Source organism: Peromyscus californicus, unplaced genomic scaffold (genome assembly GCF_007827085.1).
Source record: "Peromyscus californicus insignis strain IS unplaced genomic scaffold, ASM782708v3 Scaffold_21__1_contigs__length_65335640, whole genome shotgun sequence".
Classification (NCBI taxonomy): domain Eukaryota; kingdom Metazoa; phylum Chordata; class Mammalia; order Rodentia; family Cricetidae; genus Peromyscus; species Peromyscus californicus.
The window spans coordinates 36322245-36339459 of record NW_026294514.1 but is presented as its reverse complement, the minus strand read 5'-3'; the positions used below and the strand labels follow the sequence as shown (position 1 = coordinate 36339459).

Sequence of the window (17215 nt, the reverse complement as noted above, 5' to 3'; positions counted from 1 at the left end):
AGTCAGTAGTAAGCCTGAGCTAATAGCCGAGCAGTTTTAATTAATATAAGCTTCTGTGTGTTTAGTTGGGTCTGAGCTCCTGCAGACCTGGTGGGACACAGAAAACCTTCTGACTACATATGGGTTTCACTATATAGCCCTGGCTGGCCTGGAACTGGCTATGTAGATCAAACTAGCCTTGAACTCACAGAGATTTGACAACTTCTTCTTCCCAAGTGCTAGGATTAAAGGTGTGTGTGTGTGTGTGTGTGTGTGTGTGTGTGTGTGTGTGTGTATGTTTGTGTGTGTGTGTGTGTGACTTTCTAAGAACATTTTACACAGCTTTTTAACATTGGCAAATTTGATAGTTCCTAGCTAATTCTTATATTTCTGTTATTTCTTTTAATGAGTCACCTACCCTGTCAACAAAGGTTTTCTAATCAGCTCTTCTGCTTACCAAGTTTTAAAAGGTCCCTTAAAATACTGCAGAACTTTTGCTACCACATAGTCAATGACATTTGTGCTCTCAGCACTTTCTTCAGAACTCTGGAGTGAGAAGTTAGAGGAAGATAGAATGCTTGAGTCTACCATAATTTCATCCTGTTTGGAAGAATTTCCTCCATGAATGCTTGGAATTGCCTGAAGAAGAAGAAGAAGAAGAAGAAGGATTATAGAGTAAAAAGTTTTCCATATCCTACTACACATTCAAAATTAATAACCCAGGCCAACAAAATGGACCAGTGGAGAAGAGTGCTTGCTGCTGAACAATTTGAGTTAGGTCCCTAGGACTCACATGATGGAAGGAACGGACCCACTCCCACAAGTTGTCCTTTGACCTCCATGCACGTAAGGGCACCACTTATCTCCAAGAGGAATCAGAAAATCCAAGTGAGCTGATGAAATGTTTAAAGAATGCTTTTGTTTATCCTACTGACATTAATGTAGAATGCTAAATTTTGTAATTTTCCTAAGAAATTTACAGTTGATGGTTTTATGTGTGATTTTGGCAAGAACTAATCAAGTAGCATGTACATTGTATTCTCTCTCTCTCTCTCTCTCTCTCTTTCTCTCTCTCTCTCTCTCTCTCTGGTTTTTGTCTGGTTTGATTTAGTTTTGAAAAAGAGTCTCACATATTTTGGGTGACCTCAAACTCACAGTCCCGCCTGATCTCTGAGTGTCACACTTACAGGAATGTGCTGCCGTACCTGGCTTAATTAGTCTCTTAATAAATTCCCAAGTGCATATAATGTATTTTAAAAACCATTTTGATGGAACTAAACTTTAAATTCAATTTGATGTAATCTTAACAGAACTATTTAAGAAATGCTTTTCAATAAATTCCTCTACCAAAAATATAAAGGACAAATTAAAATAACAAATTTAATAGTTCTATTTTTTGTTTGTTTGTTTGTTGTTGTTTGAAACAGGGTCTTGTATAGTTCTGGCTGGCCTTGGGCTTGCTATATAGCTAAGGATGACCTTGAACTCCTGATCCTCCTACTACCATTTCCCAAATGCTAGGATTATAAGTGCATGCCACCATACCTGGCTGTAATTCTAGTTTATAAGGGAATAGTCTGAGTAACTTGTTCACTTACTTGCCTTTTAGTAAATATAATGCGTATAGGAAACTCTATAAAACATTTGTGCCTAGTCTAATACATAATTGTATAGTAAACTGTAAATAAGAAGGGGCCATAACATTCTTATTTGTTAGAATTTGTGAAGTACACAAAGGCTTCTTTTCAACACTTGCAGGTCTATGATTTGCACTTTGATTTCCATGATGAAATAAGAGCTGCTTTGAGAAGAACGGCTTTTACAGGCAATTCTTTAGTTTAGCAAAGTGGCTGAGCCCACTGATTCTGGAGCAAAACCCACTCTGCTTCCCATAATGCTCACCCTGTGTGAGCTGATACAATCTGTCTTCCGTGCCTCATCTGAAAATTGGGGAACACAGTATCATTACCTGCTGTGGTTTGGGTGGGATTTATGACTTTGAAAACTCGTGTTGGAATTTGATTGTCAATGGAATGTTACTGAGAGATATCGGAGCCATTAGGAGGTGATGAGATCTCACTGAAGTGAGCTACATCTAGAAGCACCATGTCAGTTATTATAAGCACAGGCTGTAGGTTGTTATGAGGCAAATCTGGCACCTCCCCTCTTACCAGTCCTCAGTCTCTCTCACACAAGTTCGACTTCCACACTGCTGGCTTCTCCTTCCTAGCATGCACAGAGCCACACATGACTCACTCCAGAAGCTAAGAAGATCGATGATCTTGGACTCCCCACTCTTCAGAATTGTAAAGTACATAAGCCTCGTTTCTTTGAAAATTGCTCAGTCTTCCATTTTTTCCCTCCCTCCCTTTTCATCCCATCTGCCTCATGACCTATGGTGCTAGGGATGGAGCCCAGATATTCACACACAGAGATGGGGTGGAACGGAGTCTTGTTATGTAGCCCTAGCTAGCCTGGTACCTGTTATATAGCCCAGCCTGGCCTTGAACTCTCTGAAATTCTTCTGCCTTGGCTTCTAACTGCTGAGATTACAGGTGTGCACCACCATACTGGGCTTGTTTTGATTTCTTGAGACAGAGTCTTCCGTGAGTGAGTCCAGTCTTGAACTCCTGATCTTCTTGCTTCTACCTCTTAAGTGCTGAGAAGATTACATATAGGCATTTGCCACATCACTTTTAACGTGTTTGTTATGAGTAGCTAAACTTAGCTTTCAAACTATGCTACAACTTGCAGGTTGACAAAGAGCAAAATATCAGATTCCCTAAAACTAGGCTGAGGTCCCAATGCGAGTTGATTACTAAAGGGATCCTCTCAGGTACAACTTTTAGGAGGATTAGGAAAGCAACCTGGAAAAGAGGGGGATGCTGAATAAAAACATTGCCACAATCCACCTCTAGCTGTACCTGGATCCAACAGAGTTCTAAAACAGTGGGTAGACCAGGAGCTGGTAACAGGAACCTAAGATGATTAGCCTTGGTGCCAACTTTATTGGGGCTGGAATCAATTAAAAGATATGCCTCTTGATGGTTCTATGATAATATTTCCTGGATAGATTAATTGTAGTGGGAAAGACCCTCCCTTTGAGTGGGTGGCATCTTCCTGCAGCTGCCCTCATATGATGAGATCTGAGGGGAAGACTGTTCCCTTTCGCCTGCCTGCCTTCACTCCCTTCTGGTGAATGCATCTGCCCTACTGCTGCTGCTGCTGCTGCCACCACTGCAGCTGCCACAACCACTGCTATCCTCTGCTGATATCAAAACCCAGCTGCTTTAGCTTCCTGTGTGGAAATCCAGGAGTCCTCCATGCCTTCAACACTAGAAAGATGTTGCTGAGGTGTCTATCCTAGTGGACTGAGTAGCTACTGGTTCTCAGCCTCTTGAATATGCAGACCACCATTTTTAAACTACCTACAGCATATCATGTAAGTCAGTATAATAAATCTACTTTGTAATATTTATTTGCTCTATCACACTACACAGAGTATTGCATATTTAGTTGCTATGCCCTGTGCTTCTTGTACCCTTCTATCTCAGTGCTAACCCCGCAGGAATCAATGTAGCACTTTTGAATAACTAAGGCAATTTGTGTATGGTCATAGACATGTATGGCTCAGAATGAAAAGCCAGCTGTTACTTTTTGCAGCAAAGAGTTAATGATCAAATGTGGGAGTCACAGCTTAGGTGCAGTTTAAGATGACGGTATGTTTTTAGATGGTATTTAATTTTAAAACCCTTTTTAGGTCTATTTTATGTGTATGGATGCTTTGCCTACATTATGTCTGTGTACCAAGTGCATGTGCATGCCTGATGCCCGGGGAGGTCAGAAGAGGGTGTCAGATCCCCAGGAACTGGAGTTATAGATGGTTGTGAGTCACCATGTGCTTCCTCAAAATCAAACCTGGATCCTCTGTAAGAACAAGTGCTTTTAACCACTGAGCCACAACTATTTAATTCTCCAGCCCTGATATTTAATTTTTAAGGTGTCTTAGTTTATTGCATGAAAAATTAGTAAGTGCTATAATTAACTTTTTTAAAAACTATGAAACTCACTGGCTTTACAGACAAACATTTTAAGGTGGCTTCCAGTGTTCCCATCTTACTGGAAAAACTGAGGCCTAGAAAGGTTAAAGACCTTTTCCAATCTTTCTCAGCTGTTAAGTTTTAGAGACTAATTTTAATTTTTTATTTAATTTACAAATATGGGTGTTTTGCCTGAATTTATGTCTGTACCTCACATGCATGCCTGGTTCCTAAGGAGGTCAGGAGAGAGTATCAGATCCCCAGGAGCAGTAGATAAGGAAGGTTGTAAACCTCCTTATGGTGCTGGCAATCAAATCTGGTGCCTCTGCAATAACAGAAACGCACTTAGCTGCTGAGCTATTTCTCCAGCCCCTGATGTCTAATTTTGAACTCTACTTTACCTACAAGTCTTCTTTCTTAAGTCTATATTAGCCAGTTCAAGGTGTCACTATCATCTACAACCCTATAACTATGGGAAGAATTAGTCATTTTAGATTAAAATACTTTCATATTCTATGACCTCATCCCCCTCAGTATAGGACCCAGAAATGCTAGGCAAATCCACCACTAAGACACATTTCTAGCCCTTTATAAGTTTTTGTTTTGTCATATTCTGAGACAGGGTCTCACTAAGTTGTCTAGGCTGGCACAGAGCTCATTTTGTAGCCCATTCAGGCCTTGAACCAAAGATCTTCCTACCTCAATCTTATGGGTGGCTGATGTAAAAGATTGAGCCATCTTTCTAGACCATGAACTGCATTAAGTTAAGCAGGCTTGGATGCAATCACAATGGAGTAATGCGTATTCCTCTGGAACTTGTTTTCAAATTCAGCTGTAGTCAGTAAGTAACTAGCAGAATGGAGGTAGCACGTGTTATTTCTGCTCCGGGGTCCTTACCTTTGTTGAATTAAAGATGTCCTCAGTCACTGGGTTATGGCTTGCTAGTTGAGACACCCATCCAAACTGCTCTCGCATCTTTTCCATCAGATATGTGGTGTCTTCCAGATGATACTGGGCCATCCAAACTATCTGATCATATTGCTGATTGGATACATTGACTAATTTCAGGGCCTCAAGGAATTCTATGTGTAGTTCAGGTACATCAGGGCAGTCTATAAAGGAGGTAAAGAAATAGTGGAGAATCGGTCCAGGAAACTTGAAAGTGGATGGTGTGGGCTTAAGACCCAGAGCTCTTAGTTAATGCTTGTTGTTTGTAGTAAGTAATGTCGCCAGATCACTTTTAAAATGAGACCTGGCTTAATTAATTGTTAATTATGTGGTTTTATAGAGCAGAAGTGGGTGAATAAAGAAAAGACATTCTAGTTAAAAATCTCACATGCCGGCCAGGTGGTAGTGGTGCATGCCTTTAATCCCAACACTCGGGAGGCAGAGGCAGGTGGATCTTTGTGAGTTCGAGGCCAGCCTGGTCTACAGAGCGAGATCCAGGGCAGGCGTAAAGCTACACAGAGAAACCCTGTTTCAAAAAACCAAAAAACAAAAAAACCAAAAAAAACCCCCCAAAATCTCACATGCCTACTGCCTATATTTTAAGGGGACAGTGTTTGGGGTGTGGCTCAGGACTAGACTGGACAGTGCAAAGCCCTGTTGACCATTAGCCCTTCTCTCCCCACAAAACAACTTGACTAAAGCAGAAGCCTCTGCTTTGTCCCTTCCACAGCATTCTCTCCAACCCATTTAAGGGGGAAACTGAAACACATAAGCACAATACAAGTGGATGTGTGAGTAAAAAGAAATCTTTACAGTAAATTTACTTAAGATTGGGACAAAATGAATAGTAAAACAGTGAAAAATCATAACCAGTGATGTTTGGAAAAACCTTTTGTCTTACATGTATCAAGTATGATATTATAATTATAGCTATGGGATTACTCATAGAATAATTAATTGATAAAATGTATGACAGTTGCCTTTGTTTTGTTTTTGGTAAGGGGGATGGGTTCTCACTTGATAACCCAGGTTGGCCTGGAACTTGGCTATGCCAATCAGATTGGTCTTGGTCTTGAACTTTCTGTCCTCTTAACTCTGTCTCTCAAGTTCTGGGACTACAGGCATATGAGCTACTATGCCCTCTTCAAATAGTTTTCTGTTTCTATGTTTTGTAATAGCAGAACTTTGAAGAAAACAAAACAAAACTTAAGGCACTGTCTTGGTTAGGGTTATTATTGTTATTAAACACCATGACCAAAAGCAACTTAGGGAGGAAAGGCTTTGTTTGGCTTACAATTCCACATCACTGTTCATCACTGAAGTCAGGATAGGAACTCACATTGGGTAGGAACCTGGAGGCAAGAGCTGATGCAGAGATCATGGATGCTTTCTGGCTTGCTCCCTATTGCTTGCTCAGCCTGCTTTCTTATAGAACCCAGGACCACCAGCCCAGAAGTGGCCCCAGTGGGTTGGGTGCTCCCGTCTCAATCACTAATTAAGAAAATTCCCTGTAGGCTTGACTACAGCCTCTTCATATGGAGGTAATTTCTCAATTAAGGCTCCCTCTTCCTTGATGACTCTAGCTTGTATCAAGTTGACATAAATTAGCCAGTACAGGCATTCAGCTAGAGAATGGATAAATTGTGATATTCCAACAGACCAATATACAATGAATGAATTAATGAATGGGAGTAAAATATTTTTCACTTGGATAAATCTTACAAACTAGACTGAATGAAGATAAGAATAAATAATCACTAACATATTAAGACAAATTATACAGGGCTGTGGGTAATAATCCCATATAATCCCAGCATTTAGGAGACAAAGGCATCCAGCTCTCTTTGAGTTTGAAGCCAGCCTGGTCTACATAGTGAGTTCTAGGCCAGCCAGGACTACAGAGTGAAGCTCTGTCTCAAAATAAAGAGAGGATATTCACAATTTGGAAATACAGCAAAATAACGCTGCATGCTTTTCCAATGTTGTTGTTTAAGACTCCCTCTTTATTTCTCTAGGAAAATGATCCTTTGTTGGGTTTATAGTATTGAGTAATGCCAGACTCTATGACACTAGATAGATGAAAATTATGGATTGAAGAGTTTTAAATTGTTTTATCTAGCTAAGATGTGAATTGTTTTTCTAATAATAATTATAATTACAAAGATTATACTGTTACTGTCCTCTTGTATACAAACTAGCTATACGCCTACTTTTGCATTCTTATTTCAGCATTCTATCCTTGGTTACAAGTACCTAGCTCTTTGATTTTGGTGGGGCTGGGGAGGTTGTTGGTTTGTTCATTTGTTTTGAGACAGGGTTTCACTCTGTAGTCCAGGCTGGCCTGAAACTCTGGCTGGACTAGAAGTAGTGGGCTCAGTTTATTTATGTGACTGTTTTGTTTTTTTTTTTTTAATTTTCATTTGCTTTTTCTGAGACAGGGCTGGGTTCAAACTCATGATTTTCTAGCCTCAGCCTCCTAAGTGCTGGAATTGTAGGTGTGTGCCACCACACCTGGTTCATCAGTAATATTTTAAATTTAAAATTATAATTTGCAGATGTAAAAATTTTAAACATTAAAACACTGTTAAGTATGGTGTATATATGTGTGTAATGTGTATGCATACATGCATATAGTATATAAGTAAATATGTAAAAATAAAGACACAAATACTAAACCTAAATTAGTCATTTGCATCTACTTTTTTTGAGACAGTGTTTCACTATGTAGATGAGGCTGGCCTTGAACTCACAGAAAGCCACCAGCTCAAGCCTCCAGAGTGCTGGGATTAAAGGCCTGAGTCACCACACCTGGCTGTGGACCTTGAGCTCTTGCTCCTCCTGTGTTGATGGGATTATAGGTGTGTGCCAGCACACCAGTTATGTAATTCTGGGGAATGAAACCTAGGCTTTTGTGCATGCAAGTGAAGTGCTCTACTGAGTTGCATCTCCAGCCACCCCCCCCACCCCCGTTTCCTTTATTTACTTATTTTTTTGTCTTGGAGCAGGATTTTATTAACTGTCTCTATAAAGCAGTCCAGCCTTCACATGCAGCTGCTGGGACTCTGTTATGCTAGCCGGCTCTACCTGGGGCACTGCACGTGACTCTGGTCCCCTCCATTTCCTTTTGGGGGGATAAAAGGAATGTGACCTGGAGGAGTGACACAGTTAGGTTTCGTCTGCTTTAGTAATGTTCAATCCTTAATGTAGGTGGTGGGTACATGGAGTTTCGTTATTCCTTTCTTTATAATTTTAAAATGAATTGCTTTTTTAAAAATAAGTTTTAACAGTATGGGGATCACATTGGGACATCTGTTACCTTCTATTTTACCTCTGTGACAGACAATTTATCTTGCACTTATGCTGCATGACCTGATATATGCCACATCTATTCATTCCTATAGTTAGGATCTGGAATATTTTCCAAAGACCTAAGACTTAAAGGCTTGATCCCTAGCCTAGAGGTGATGGAAACTGTAGGAGGTGGAGCCTAGTGGAAGGTCTTTAGGCCATTGGGCCTAAAGGGCTCTTTCTTTCTCCTTTTCTCTCCTTATACACAAGGAAAGAGGCTTTGCTCTTCCACCGTGTTGGGCTGCCTCATCACAGGCTCAGAGCAATGGGCCCAACCAATCACAGACTGAAAATCCCAATCATATGAACCAAAGTAATCTTTTTTTCTCTGTAAGATAATTTATGTGGTTATTTTTAATGTTAATGTGTTGTGGAATATTATTTTACCTAGGCAAAGATATGTGACATTTGTTTATGCTGAAGAATATTACTTTAACTGTGTAAAGGTGTGTTACTTTTGTTTATGCTGCATTTGTTGAATTATGTAAAGATGTGTTGCATCTGTTTCACCTTGCCTGCCTAAGGCACCTGATTGGTCTAATAAAGAGCTGAACGGCCAATAGCTAGGCAGAGAAAGGATAGGCGGGGCTGGCAGGCAGAGAGAGAATACATAGGAGGAGAAATCTAGGCTCAAGAGGAGGAAGAAGAATGAGAGAAGAAAAGAGAGAATAAGGGAGACCCCAGGGCCAGCCAGGCAGCTGCCAGCCAGCAGACATGAGAAGCAATGAAAGTAAGATATATAGCAAGAAGGTAAAAAGCCCCAAGGCAAAAGGTAGATAAAGAGAAACAGGTTAATTTAAGCTAAAGAGCTAGCAAGAAATGTGCCTAAGGTAGGGCAATCATTCAAAACTAATAGTCTCTGTGTCGTGATTTGGGAGCTGGTTGGTAGCCCAAAAGAAAAAGCCTGGTACAGTAATGTGAAGCTAGCACATTGATAGAGAGTAGTTATCAGATACATTTATACTATGTGACTTACTTTATCTGTGACAATTGGGGAGAAATTAATAGGTGGAAGGAAATACATGTAAAAAGAATATAGATGGGGTGCTTGAGTGGGATGGCTTTTGAAAGTTATCAGTTTATTAGTTCATACTGTGTATATATGGGGGTGGGTGGGAGTTGTATTCACACGTTTGTGAATCACGAGAAGGCCAGAGGTCAATCTCAAGGATCATCCTCAGGAGCCGTCTACTTTCTTTTGTTGTTACTTTGTTTTGAGACAGGGTCTTCCACTAGAACCTGGGGCTGGCCAATCAGGCTAGGCTGGTTAGTGAGCCCCAGGGCTCTGCCTGTCTGTGTTTCACAGTGTTAGGATTAGCACCATGCCCAGCCTTTTACATAGGTGCTGGAGATTAACCTTGGGTCTTGCTTGCACAACAACCATCCTGCCAACTGAGCTATCCTTTCTTCTGTACACAATCCTGCAAGTGGCTTTTAAAATGTTTGAATAGTAAAAGTCACTGATACTTCAGACAATAGCTTAATGCACAAAAGACCTTATGAAGTGGATCTGTTACCCCTATTTTTAAATGATAAAACAGCATCTCATTCACCAACAGTCAACAGTTCAGGGGGAGTAAACTTCACCAGCTTTAGGTAACCAAAGTTTCGGGGATGTGGGACACAGTAGTTTATAATCAAAACTATGAAAATTACTATCTCCCGAAAGTTATCCTATCAAGACAAATTCTAGATGTCAAAATTTTCTGACACAAATTCTAAGGTGGGGTAGGCATTGGTTGAAGGGGGATGTGCAGAAATAGGTAAACACATTTAGTTAGTGAATATTTCTTTTCCTAAAAGAGGGGCTGTGCTCCTGTGAAGTTCATTGAAGAGGAAAGGGAATGAGAAAGAGAAACAAAAAGTATTCTCATTCTTGTCAGTAGCCCAGGGAACCTGCCCTTGACAAATTCGGTGTACCTGAGAACTGAGAAATAAGAGCCCAGGCTGGTAATACTAAGCAAAAGGGGGAAGGGAACATTATTGATGTTTAAGATACTTAGTAACTACCCAAACACTGCACTGGTTTAGTTCAGCAAGCTATTGAAACCATCTTTTGCCTATTAGTTGAGCATAGTATTAGAATAAAAGCCTCATTCTTCTTGAATTTCAGAGCATGCAAAGACTTAAGATATCTATGATGCATTAAGTCACAGGATGCAAAGATCTGTTTCCTTAACAGAGAACATTAATATGTAAACATAATTACCTTGAGCATGGTGTTTGGGTTTGTTTTTGCTTGGGGTGTGTGTGTGTGTGTGTGTGTGTGTGTGTGTGTGTGTGTGTGTGTGCGCGCTTGTTAAGACAGTGTCTCATGTAGTCCAGTCTGACTTTGAACTCATTATAGAGTCACAGCCAGTCTTGAACTCCTAATCCTTCTACTTTTACTTCCTTGATACTCAGATTATAAACATATGACACTGTGGTAGGCTTTAGCAGGGTGAGAAATAGTTTGCTTTTGATTCTTTTGTTTTTGTTTTTGTTGTATGACTCTGGCCCAGGACCTCCTGCTTGCCCTTAACCGTATCCCCAGTCTAACCAGTATGATTAAATCAAACAAATACTACATTGAAAAGTTAAATAAATTTGAGAAATACTTTATAACTTTCAATATTATTCAAGGTATGTGTACATGTTTGTTTATAGTAAAAAAAAATTTAAAAATACAGAGAAAGGTATGTAACTCATCCTTAACATTACAACTCAGTGGTAACCTTGATTCATATTATGGTATATCTAATGGCATCTTATTTCTAAACATTACTTTTTATTTCTAATTATGTGGGGTGTTGGGGGTGTTTATGTGCACATGTGTGTAGATGCCCATGAAGACTGGAGATACAAGTGTTGTGAGTCACTGGATTTGAATACTGAGAACCAAACAGACCTTCTATAAGAGCAGTTGGCACTCTTGACCACTGGACCATCTCTCCAGCCTCTCTAATGATATTTTAAAAGTCAGTGTGTATTTTACATTACCTTGGTCAAGAGCAGAATTCTGTTCTTCCTCATTTCTAAAGAGCTACGTTTGCTGAGATTTACTCACTGATGAAGGCAGAGGAGAGGCTGCAGACAGGTGGGTAAAGAGTTTCTATCAATCGTGCTGTGGATCTTCCGATGGGTAGAAATATTTCTGTGGTCTTTGTTTTGGAGGAAGTTGAGGGTACAAGAGCTTTTGAACTTTGCAGTTAAAGAATCTGGTCTTTCCTGAACTTTGATTTTGTTAACTTGCCCTATTTAGATTTAATTGTAAGCAAAGCTTAGACTCACCTGAGATAATTACCTACATTAGATTGACCTTTGGCCATGTCTGTGGGGGACTATACTGATTATTAATTGACGGAGGAGGGCCCAGCTCACTTGGGTGGCACTGCAGCAGACCCCCAGACTTTAGCACAACTGATTCCATGATGGAAGTACCATTCAGGCTGTAAACTCTATTGTAGACAGCACCACCTGCCAAAATGAAAACAAAGACCTAATCCATCCAAGTCGTTCTGGGAAACTCTCTAAATGTACTAACCTTGATTTTTAGCTTCTGTAGTTCTGCTTCTGGCTAACTGTTTTTGTTAACTGAAGTATGACAACCCAGAACATGGTTTTTGTGGTTAAAAGCTCACCCCAGCTACATGGTGAGGAAAAAAAAAGCTCACTCCAAGAAAAGCTCAATGGTACACCAGGATCCCAAATGCCTAGTGTAGTTGCCAGCCAGCTAGCAAAGACTTTCTATTTACTTAAACCCATGTCAGAGCAGTCTTCTCTGGTGGATACCTCACAATAGTATCATCATCTGGGTAGGTGGTCCTGGGCTGTATGACAAAAGCTAATTAAGGACCCGGAGAGATGGTTAAGAGCACTGGCTGCTCTTCCAGAGGACCTGGGTTTGATTCCCAGCATCCACATGATAGCTTACAACTGTCTAGAACTCTAATCTCAGAGAATCCAGCACTCTTTTCTGGCCTCTGCAGGTACCAGGCATGTATGTGGTACACAGATATACATGCAGGCAAAACACTCATACATATAAAATTAATTTTTTAAAAACTGAAAAAGGAAACTAGTTAAGCATGAGGCTGGGGCTGATTATAATAGTGCATGCCTTTAATCGCAACAGAGGTAGAAAGATCTCTGTGAGTTCGAGGCCAGCCTGGTCTATATAGAGAGAGTTCCAGGACAGCCATGGCCACATAGCAAGCCAATGTCTCAAACAAACAAAACAACAACAACAACAACAACAACAACAAAAAGACACGAGGCTGTGAGCAAGGAATCAGTATTCCTCCATGGTTTTTGCTTCAAGTTCTCTTTTGAGGTACTGCTCTAACTTCACTCAGTGATGGTGTCTTAGTTACTTTTCTATTGTTTCGACAGGAAGACATCATGACCAAGGCAACTTATAGAAGAGTTTATTGGAGGTTTGTAGTTTCAGAGGGTTAGAGTCCATGGCCATCATGGTGGGAAGCAGCAGGTGGCATGTTGCTGGAACAGTAGCTGAGACTTTATATCTTGGTCCACAAACAAGAGGCAGGGAGAAAGCTAACTGGAAATCACATGGGCTTTTAAAACCTCAAAGCTCATCCTCCAGTGACATCACCTTCTCCAACAAGGCCAGGCCTCCTAATCCTTCTCAAACAGTTCCACCAACTGGGAACCAACCAATCAAATACATGAGCCTGTGGGAGCCATGCTTATTCAAACCACCACAGATCTGCAGACTGTAATCTGCAATAAGCAATAAACTCTTTTCCTCCCTTAAATTGGTTTTGGTCAGAGTGTTTTATCACAGCCACAGAATGAAACTAGAACAAAAATTGATACTGAGAGTAGGAGTGCTGCTGGGATGACTTCATGATGTAGCTTTTTATATCTTCGAACTATTTTGTTGGAGGATTGTGGAAGATTTTGGAACTTTGGGTTAGAAAAGTGGTTGAGGTTGGGCTGTGGTGGTGCACACCTTTAATCCCAGCACCCAGGAGGCAGAGCCAGGCAGATCCCTGTGAGTTAGAGGCTAGCCTGGTCTACAGAGCAAGATCCAGGACAGGCACCAAAACTACACAGAGAAACCCTGTCTTGAAAAACAAACAAAAAAAACAAACCAAACCAAAACAGCAACAAAATAAAAACAAACAAACAAAAAAAAAAAAAAAGAGAAGAAAAGTGGTTGAGTGCTCAGAACTTAATGGGCTGTTCTAGGAGGAGCCTGGAAAACAGTAATGCTGAGAGAGACGTTGTCTGTGAAGGCCTATCTTGAGACGTTTCAGAGGGAAGTAAAGACTATATCAAGACCTGGGATAGGGGCCATTCATGTAATATTTTGGCTAAGAACCTGTGTATGCTGATCTGCTGGGGCTAAAGAATCAGCTTTGATTATTTATCTGGACAATAAAAAAAAAGTATTTCCTCAGAGTTAGTACATAGAGTTGGTCCAACAGGAGTAGGCAATATTTTGAGTTGCCTGGATGGTATTTATTTTGAGGCTATGAAGGGGTCACAGAGAGCTTCAGAAGTTTGGCACCATATGGAAGGGTCAGAGGCTCTGTACAGAGGCAGGAAGAGGTCACTGGTAAAGGTTCAGCCTTCTTTACAGGGTAAACCCCTAGGTTATTGGAGATGCCAGGACCATGAGACATTTGCCAAGGACAGCAGTGTGTGTGGAGAGGAGCCCACCTAAGGCTACAATATGAATTGTGTGTGCTGCCCATAGGCCTGTTGGAGTCAGAAGAGGGAGTGAGTGTCAGATGCTGGACATTGAGCTAAAGGATTTGGATTCATGATGCTGGACTCTCATTTTGCATTGACCTGATTTTTCCTATTCCATTGCTCTTCTCTTTTGGAATAAGAAAGTATGCAACTTTTTACAACCAAGCCCGCAGTTTAGAGACTTTGGAATTTTAAAGGGACATAGAGTTTTTAAAGACTGTAGCTCTTTTAAAAGTTAGGCTGTGTATTATATTATGATATTAACATGTGATCCTGGGGACAAGAAAGGAAAGGTTAAAGTTAGGTTACCTTTCACTTCCATGAAAAGTTTTCCTTCATCAGTGGATTTTCCTTTTCTTTGCAGCAAAAGGAAGTTGACCTAATTGGCTTATTGTCTTTCTCTTCTGTATATATTTGTGTTTCTTTAGTCTTTAATCATACATACAAAACAATTCACAGTGGATGGAATTGATGAAAGTAAAAGGATTAGTTCACATACACTGAGTAATTATTTGTGAACCTTTATAAGGAACACCTTTAGATAGAACCAAGAGTACAAAAACAGGGCTGGGATCTGGCTCAGTTGGTAAAGTGCTTGCTAAGCAAGCGTGAAGGAAGGCCTGTGTCAATTTCAGGAACCCCATTTTAAAGAGCCAGACATGGGGAGGATATGACAGGTATATACCTGCAGCTCACTGGCTGGCCAGCCCAGGGTTCCAAGTTAGTGAGAAAGCATGTCTCAAACAAAATGAAACTACAGATAGAACCTGAGAAATAACACCTAAGGCTCTGATCTCAGCATGCACAGGCTTTCTGTGTGCACATGGACCCACACATATGAACACAGCAATGCACATACATGAAAGACATGATAAAAACAATAATTATTTACCTTCAGATAGGTAATTGTGACATTTTTGGCATCTTTCGTGAAATGTGAAACATCCGGATACATTCTGGCCCAATTCCTCACACATTCCTCCATTTTGCTCAGGTAACATCTCTGAAGGCAGGTCTCTCTGGTCCAGCTCTGTAGGGAATACAACATTCGCACGTAAACACTACTGGAGTTTCACCATACAGGGCTGGGAGATGGTTGAGTCAGTAAATTGCCAACTACGAAAGCACAAGGACCAAAGTTTGATCCCTAGAACCCTCGGGAAAAAACAAGTGTGGCAGCATGTGCTTTTAACGCCAGTGCTGGGAAGTGGAGACGGGTGGACCAGCGGGCTTATCGGCCCGGTTAGCTTAGCCTTCTTGATGAGTTCCAGGCCAATGAGAAGGTTAATTCCAGCACGTGGGAGGCGGCAGAGGCAGGCAATCTTTGAATTGGAGGCCAATCAGGACTACATAGGGAGAGCTTGTCTCAAACCAACAAAAACCAAAAAACCAAATGAAAGGAAAACTAAAAATGAAACAGAAAAACTAATGAACAAAAACAAGCAGGTGCCTCCTGATGAGCGACACCTAAAGATACTCACGCATATCTGTATGGATATTAAGTAATTTATTGGATAAATAAATCAAAATTAGATAAAGTTTTAAAACCTTAGAAGCTAGGCATGGTAGCCTATATCTGTGATTCAAGCACTTGGGAGGTAGAGGAAAAGGATCATGAATTCAATGCCAGCTGTAGTGTTGGTGATACAGTAGTCAGAAAAGTAGCGGGATACAAAATTAACACAGAAAAATCCTTAGCCTTTCTATATGTCAACCAAATGTACCAAGAAAGAAATCAAGGAAACAATTCCACACCACAGCCTTAAAATCAGCCCACACCATAACATTAAAAATTAATCAATCTTGGGATAAATTTCACCAAAGAAGTGAAAGGTTTACAGTGAAAACCTTAAGACACTAAATAAAGAAATTGAAAGAGATGCCAGAAGATGGGAAGACCTCCCATACTCATAGGCTGGTAGGATTAACATTGTGAACATGGCCGTGCTACAAAATCTGTCTACAGATCCAAAGCAATTCCCCCACCAAAATTCTAGTGTAACTCTCCACAGTAGTTAATAAAATAATTTCAAAATTCATTGGAAAACACAAAAGACTCAGGACATCAAAAAATATCCTGAATAACAAAAAAAATTATTGGAAATTTCACCATTCCTGATTTCAAATTATACAACAGAACTATAGTAATAAAAGTAGTATGGTATTGGCATTAAAAACAGAAATTGACTGTGGTTGGTATGTAGAATAAGTGGAATTTTTTCTTAAAAACAACAACAACAGAAATTGAAGCCAGGTAGTGGAGCATGATTTTAAACCTAGCACTCAGGAGGCAGAGGCAGGTGGGTCTCTGAGTTCAAGGCCAGCCTGGTCTACAGAGTAAGTTCCAGGACAGCCAGGGCTACACAGAGAAACTCTGTCTCAACAGCCCCCCTCCTGCTGTGGGATGGTCTGTATGTCAAATGTGTTGCTGATTGGTCAATAAATAAATCACTGATTGGCCAGTGGCCAGGCAGGAAGTATAGGCGGGACTAACAGAGAGGAGAATTGAGAGAACAGGAAGCTGAGTGAGGGAGACACTGCCAGCCGCCATCAGGACAAGGAAGATGTAAAGTACCGGTAAGCCACAAGCCACGTGGCAAGGTATAGATTAAAAGAAATGGATTAATTTAAGCTGTAAAAACAGTTAGCAAGAAGCCTGCCACGGCCATACAGTTTGAAACCAATATAAGTGTCTGTGTTTACTTGATCGGGTTTGAGCGGCTTGGGACTGGCGGGTGAGAGAGATTTGTCCTGACTGTGGGCCAGGCAGGAAAACTCTAGCTACACCCGCCCCCTGTCACCCAAATCAGAAATTCAAGAAGGGTTTTGTGGCATACATCTTTAATTCCAGTACTTGGGAAGCAAGACTTGGAATTTCTGTGAGTTTGAGGCCAGCCTGATCAACATTGTGAATTCCAGGACAGCCAAGGCTATGTAGAGCGACACTACTTCAAAACAAACAAACAAACAATATAAATAATAAAATAAAACCAGACATTGACCAATTAATAGAGTAGAGGGCCCAGATATAAGCTCACACTTCTAAAGACACTTGATTTTTGACAAAGAAACCAAAAAGTACACATTGGAGAAAAGACAGGATCTTCAACAGATGTTCTGGTCAAACTGAATAGCTACATGTAGAATGAAACTAGATCCTTGTCTTCTATCCTCTATTCTATATGGATTAAGGACTTTAA

At 40.6% G+C, this 17215-nt stretch overlaps 1 protein-coding gene across 1 annotated transcript in view; it reads right to left on the bottom strand.

Annotated features, from left to right (window-relative positions):
- Positions 1-432: 432 nt before the first annotated feature.
- Positions 433-17215, bottom strand: part of Clul1 (clusterin like 1) — a 34856-nt gene continuing 18073 nt past the window's right edge. The window contains exons 6-8 of the mRNA XM_052750605.1: positions 14908-15045; positions 4917-5131; positions 433-618 (exon numbers count right to left, since the gene is read on the bottom strand). Of these exons, the coding sequence (XP_052606565.1) occupies positions 433-618; positions 4917-5131; positions 14908-15045 (539 nt within the window). The remainder of the gene's footprint in view (positions 619-4916; positions 5132-14907; positions 15046-17215) is intronic.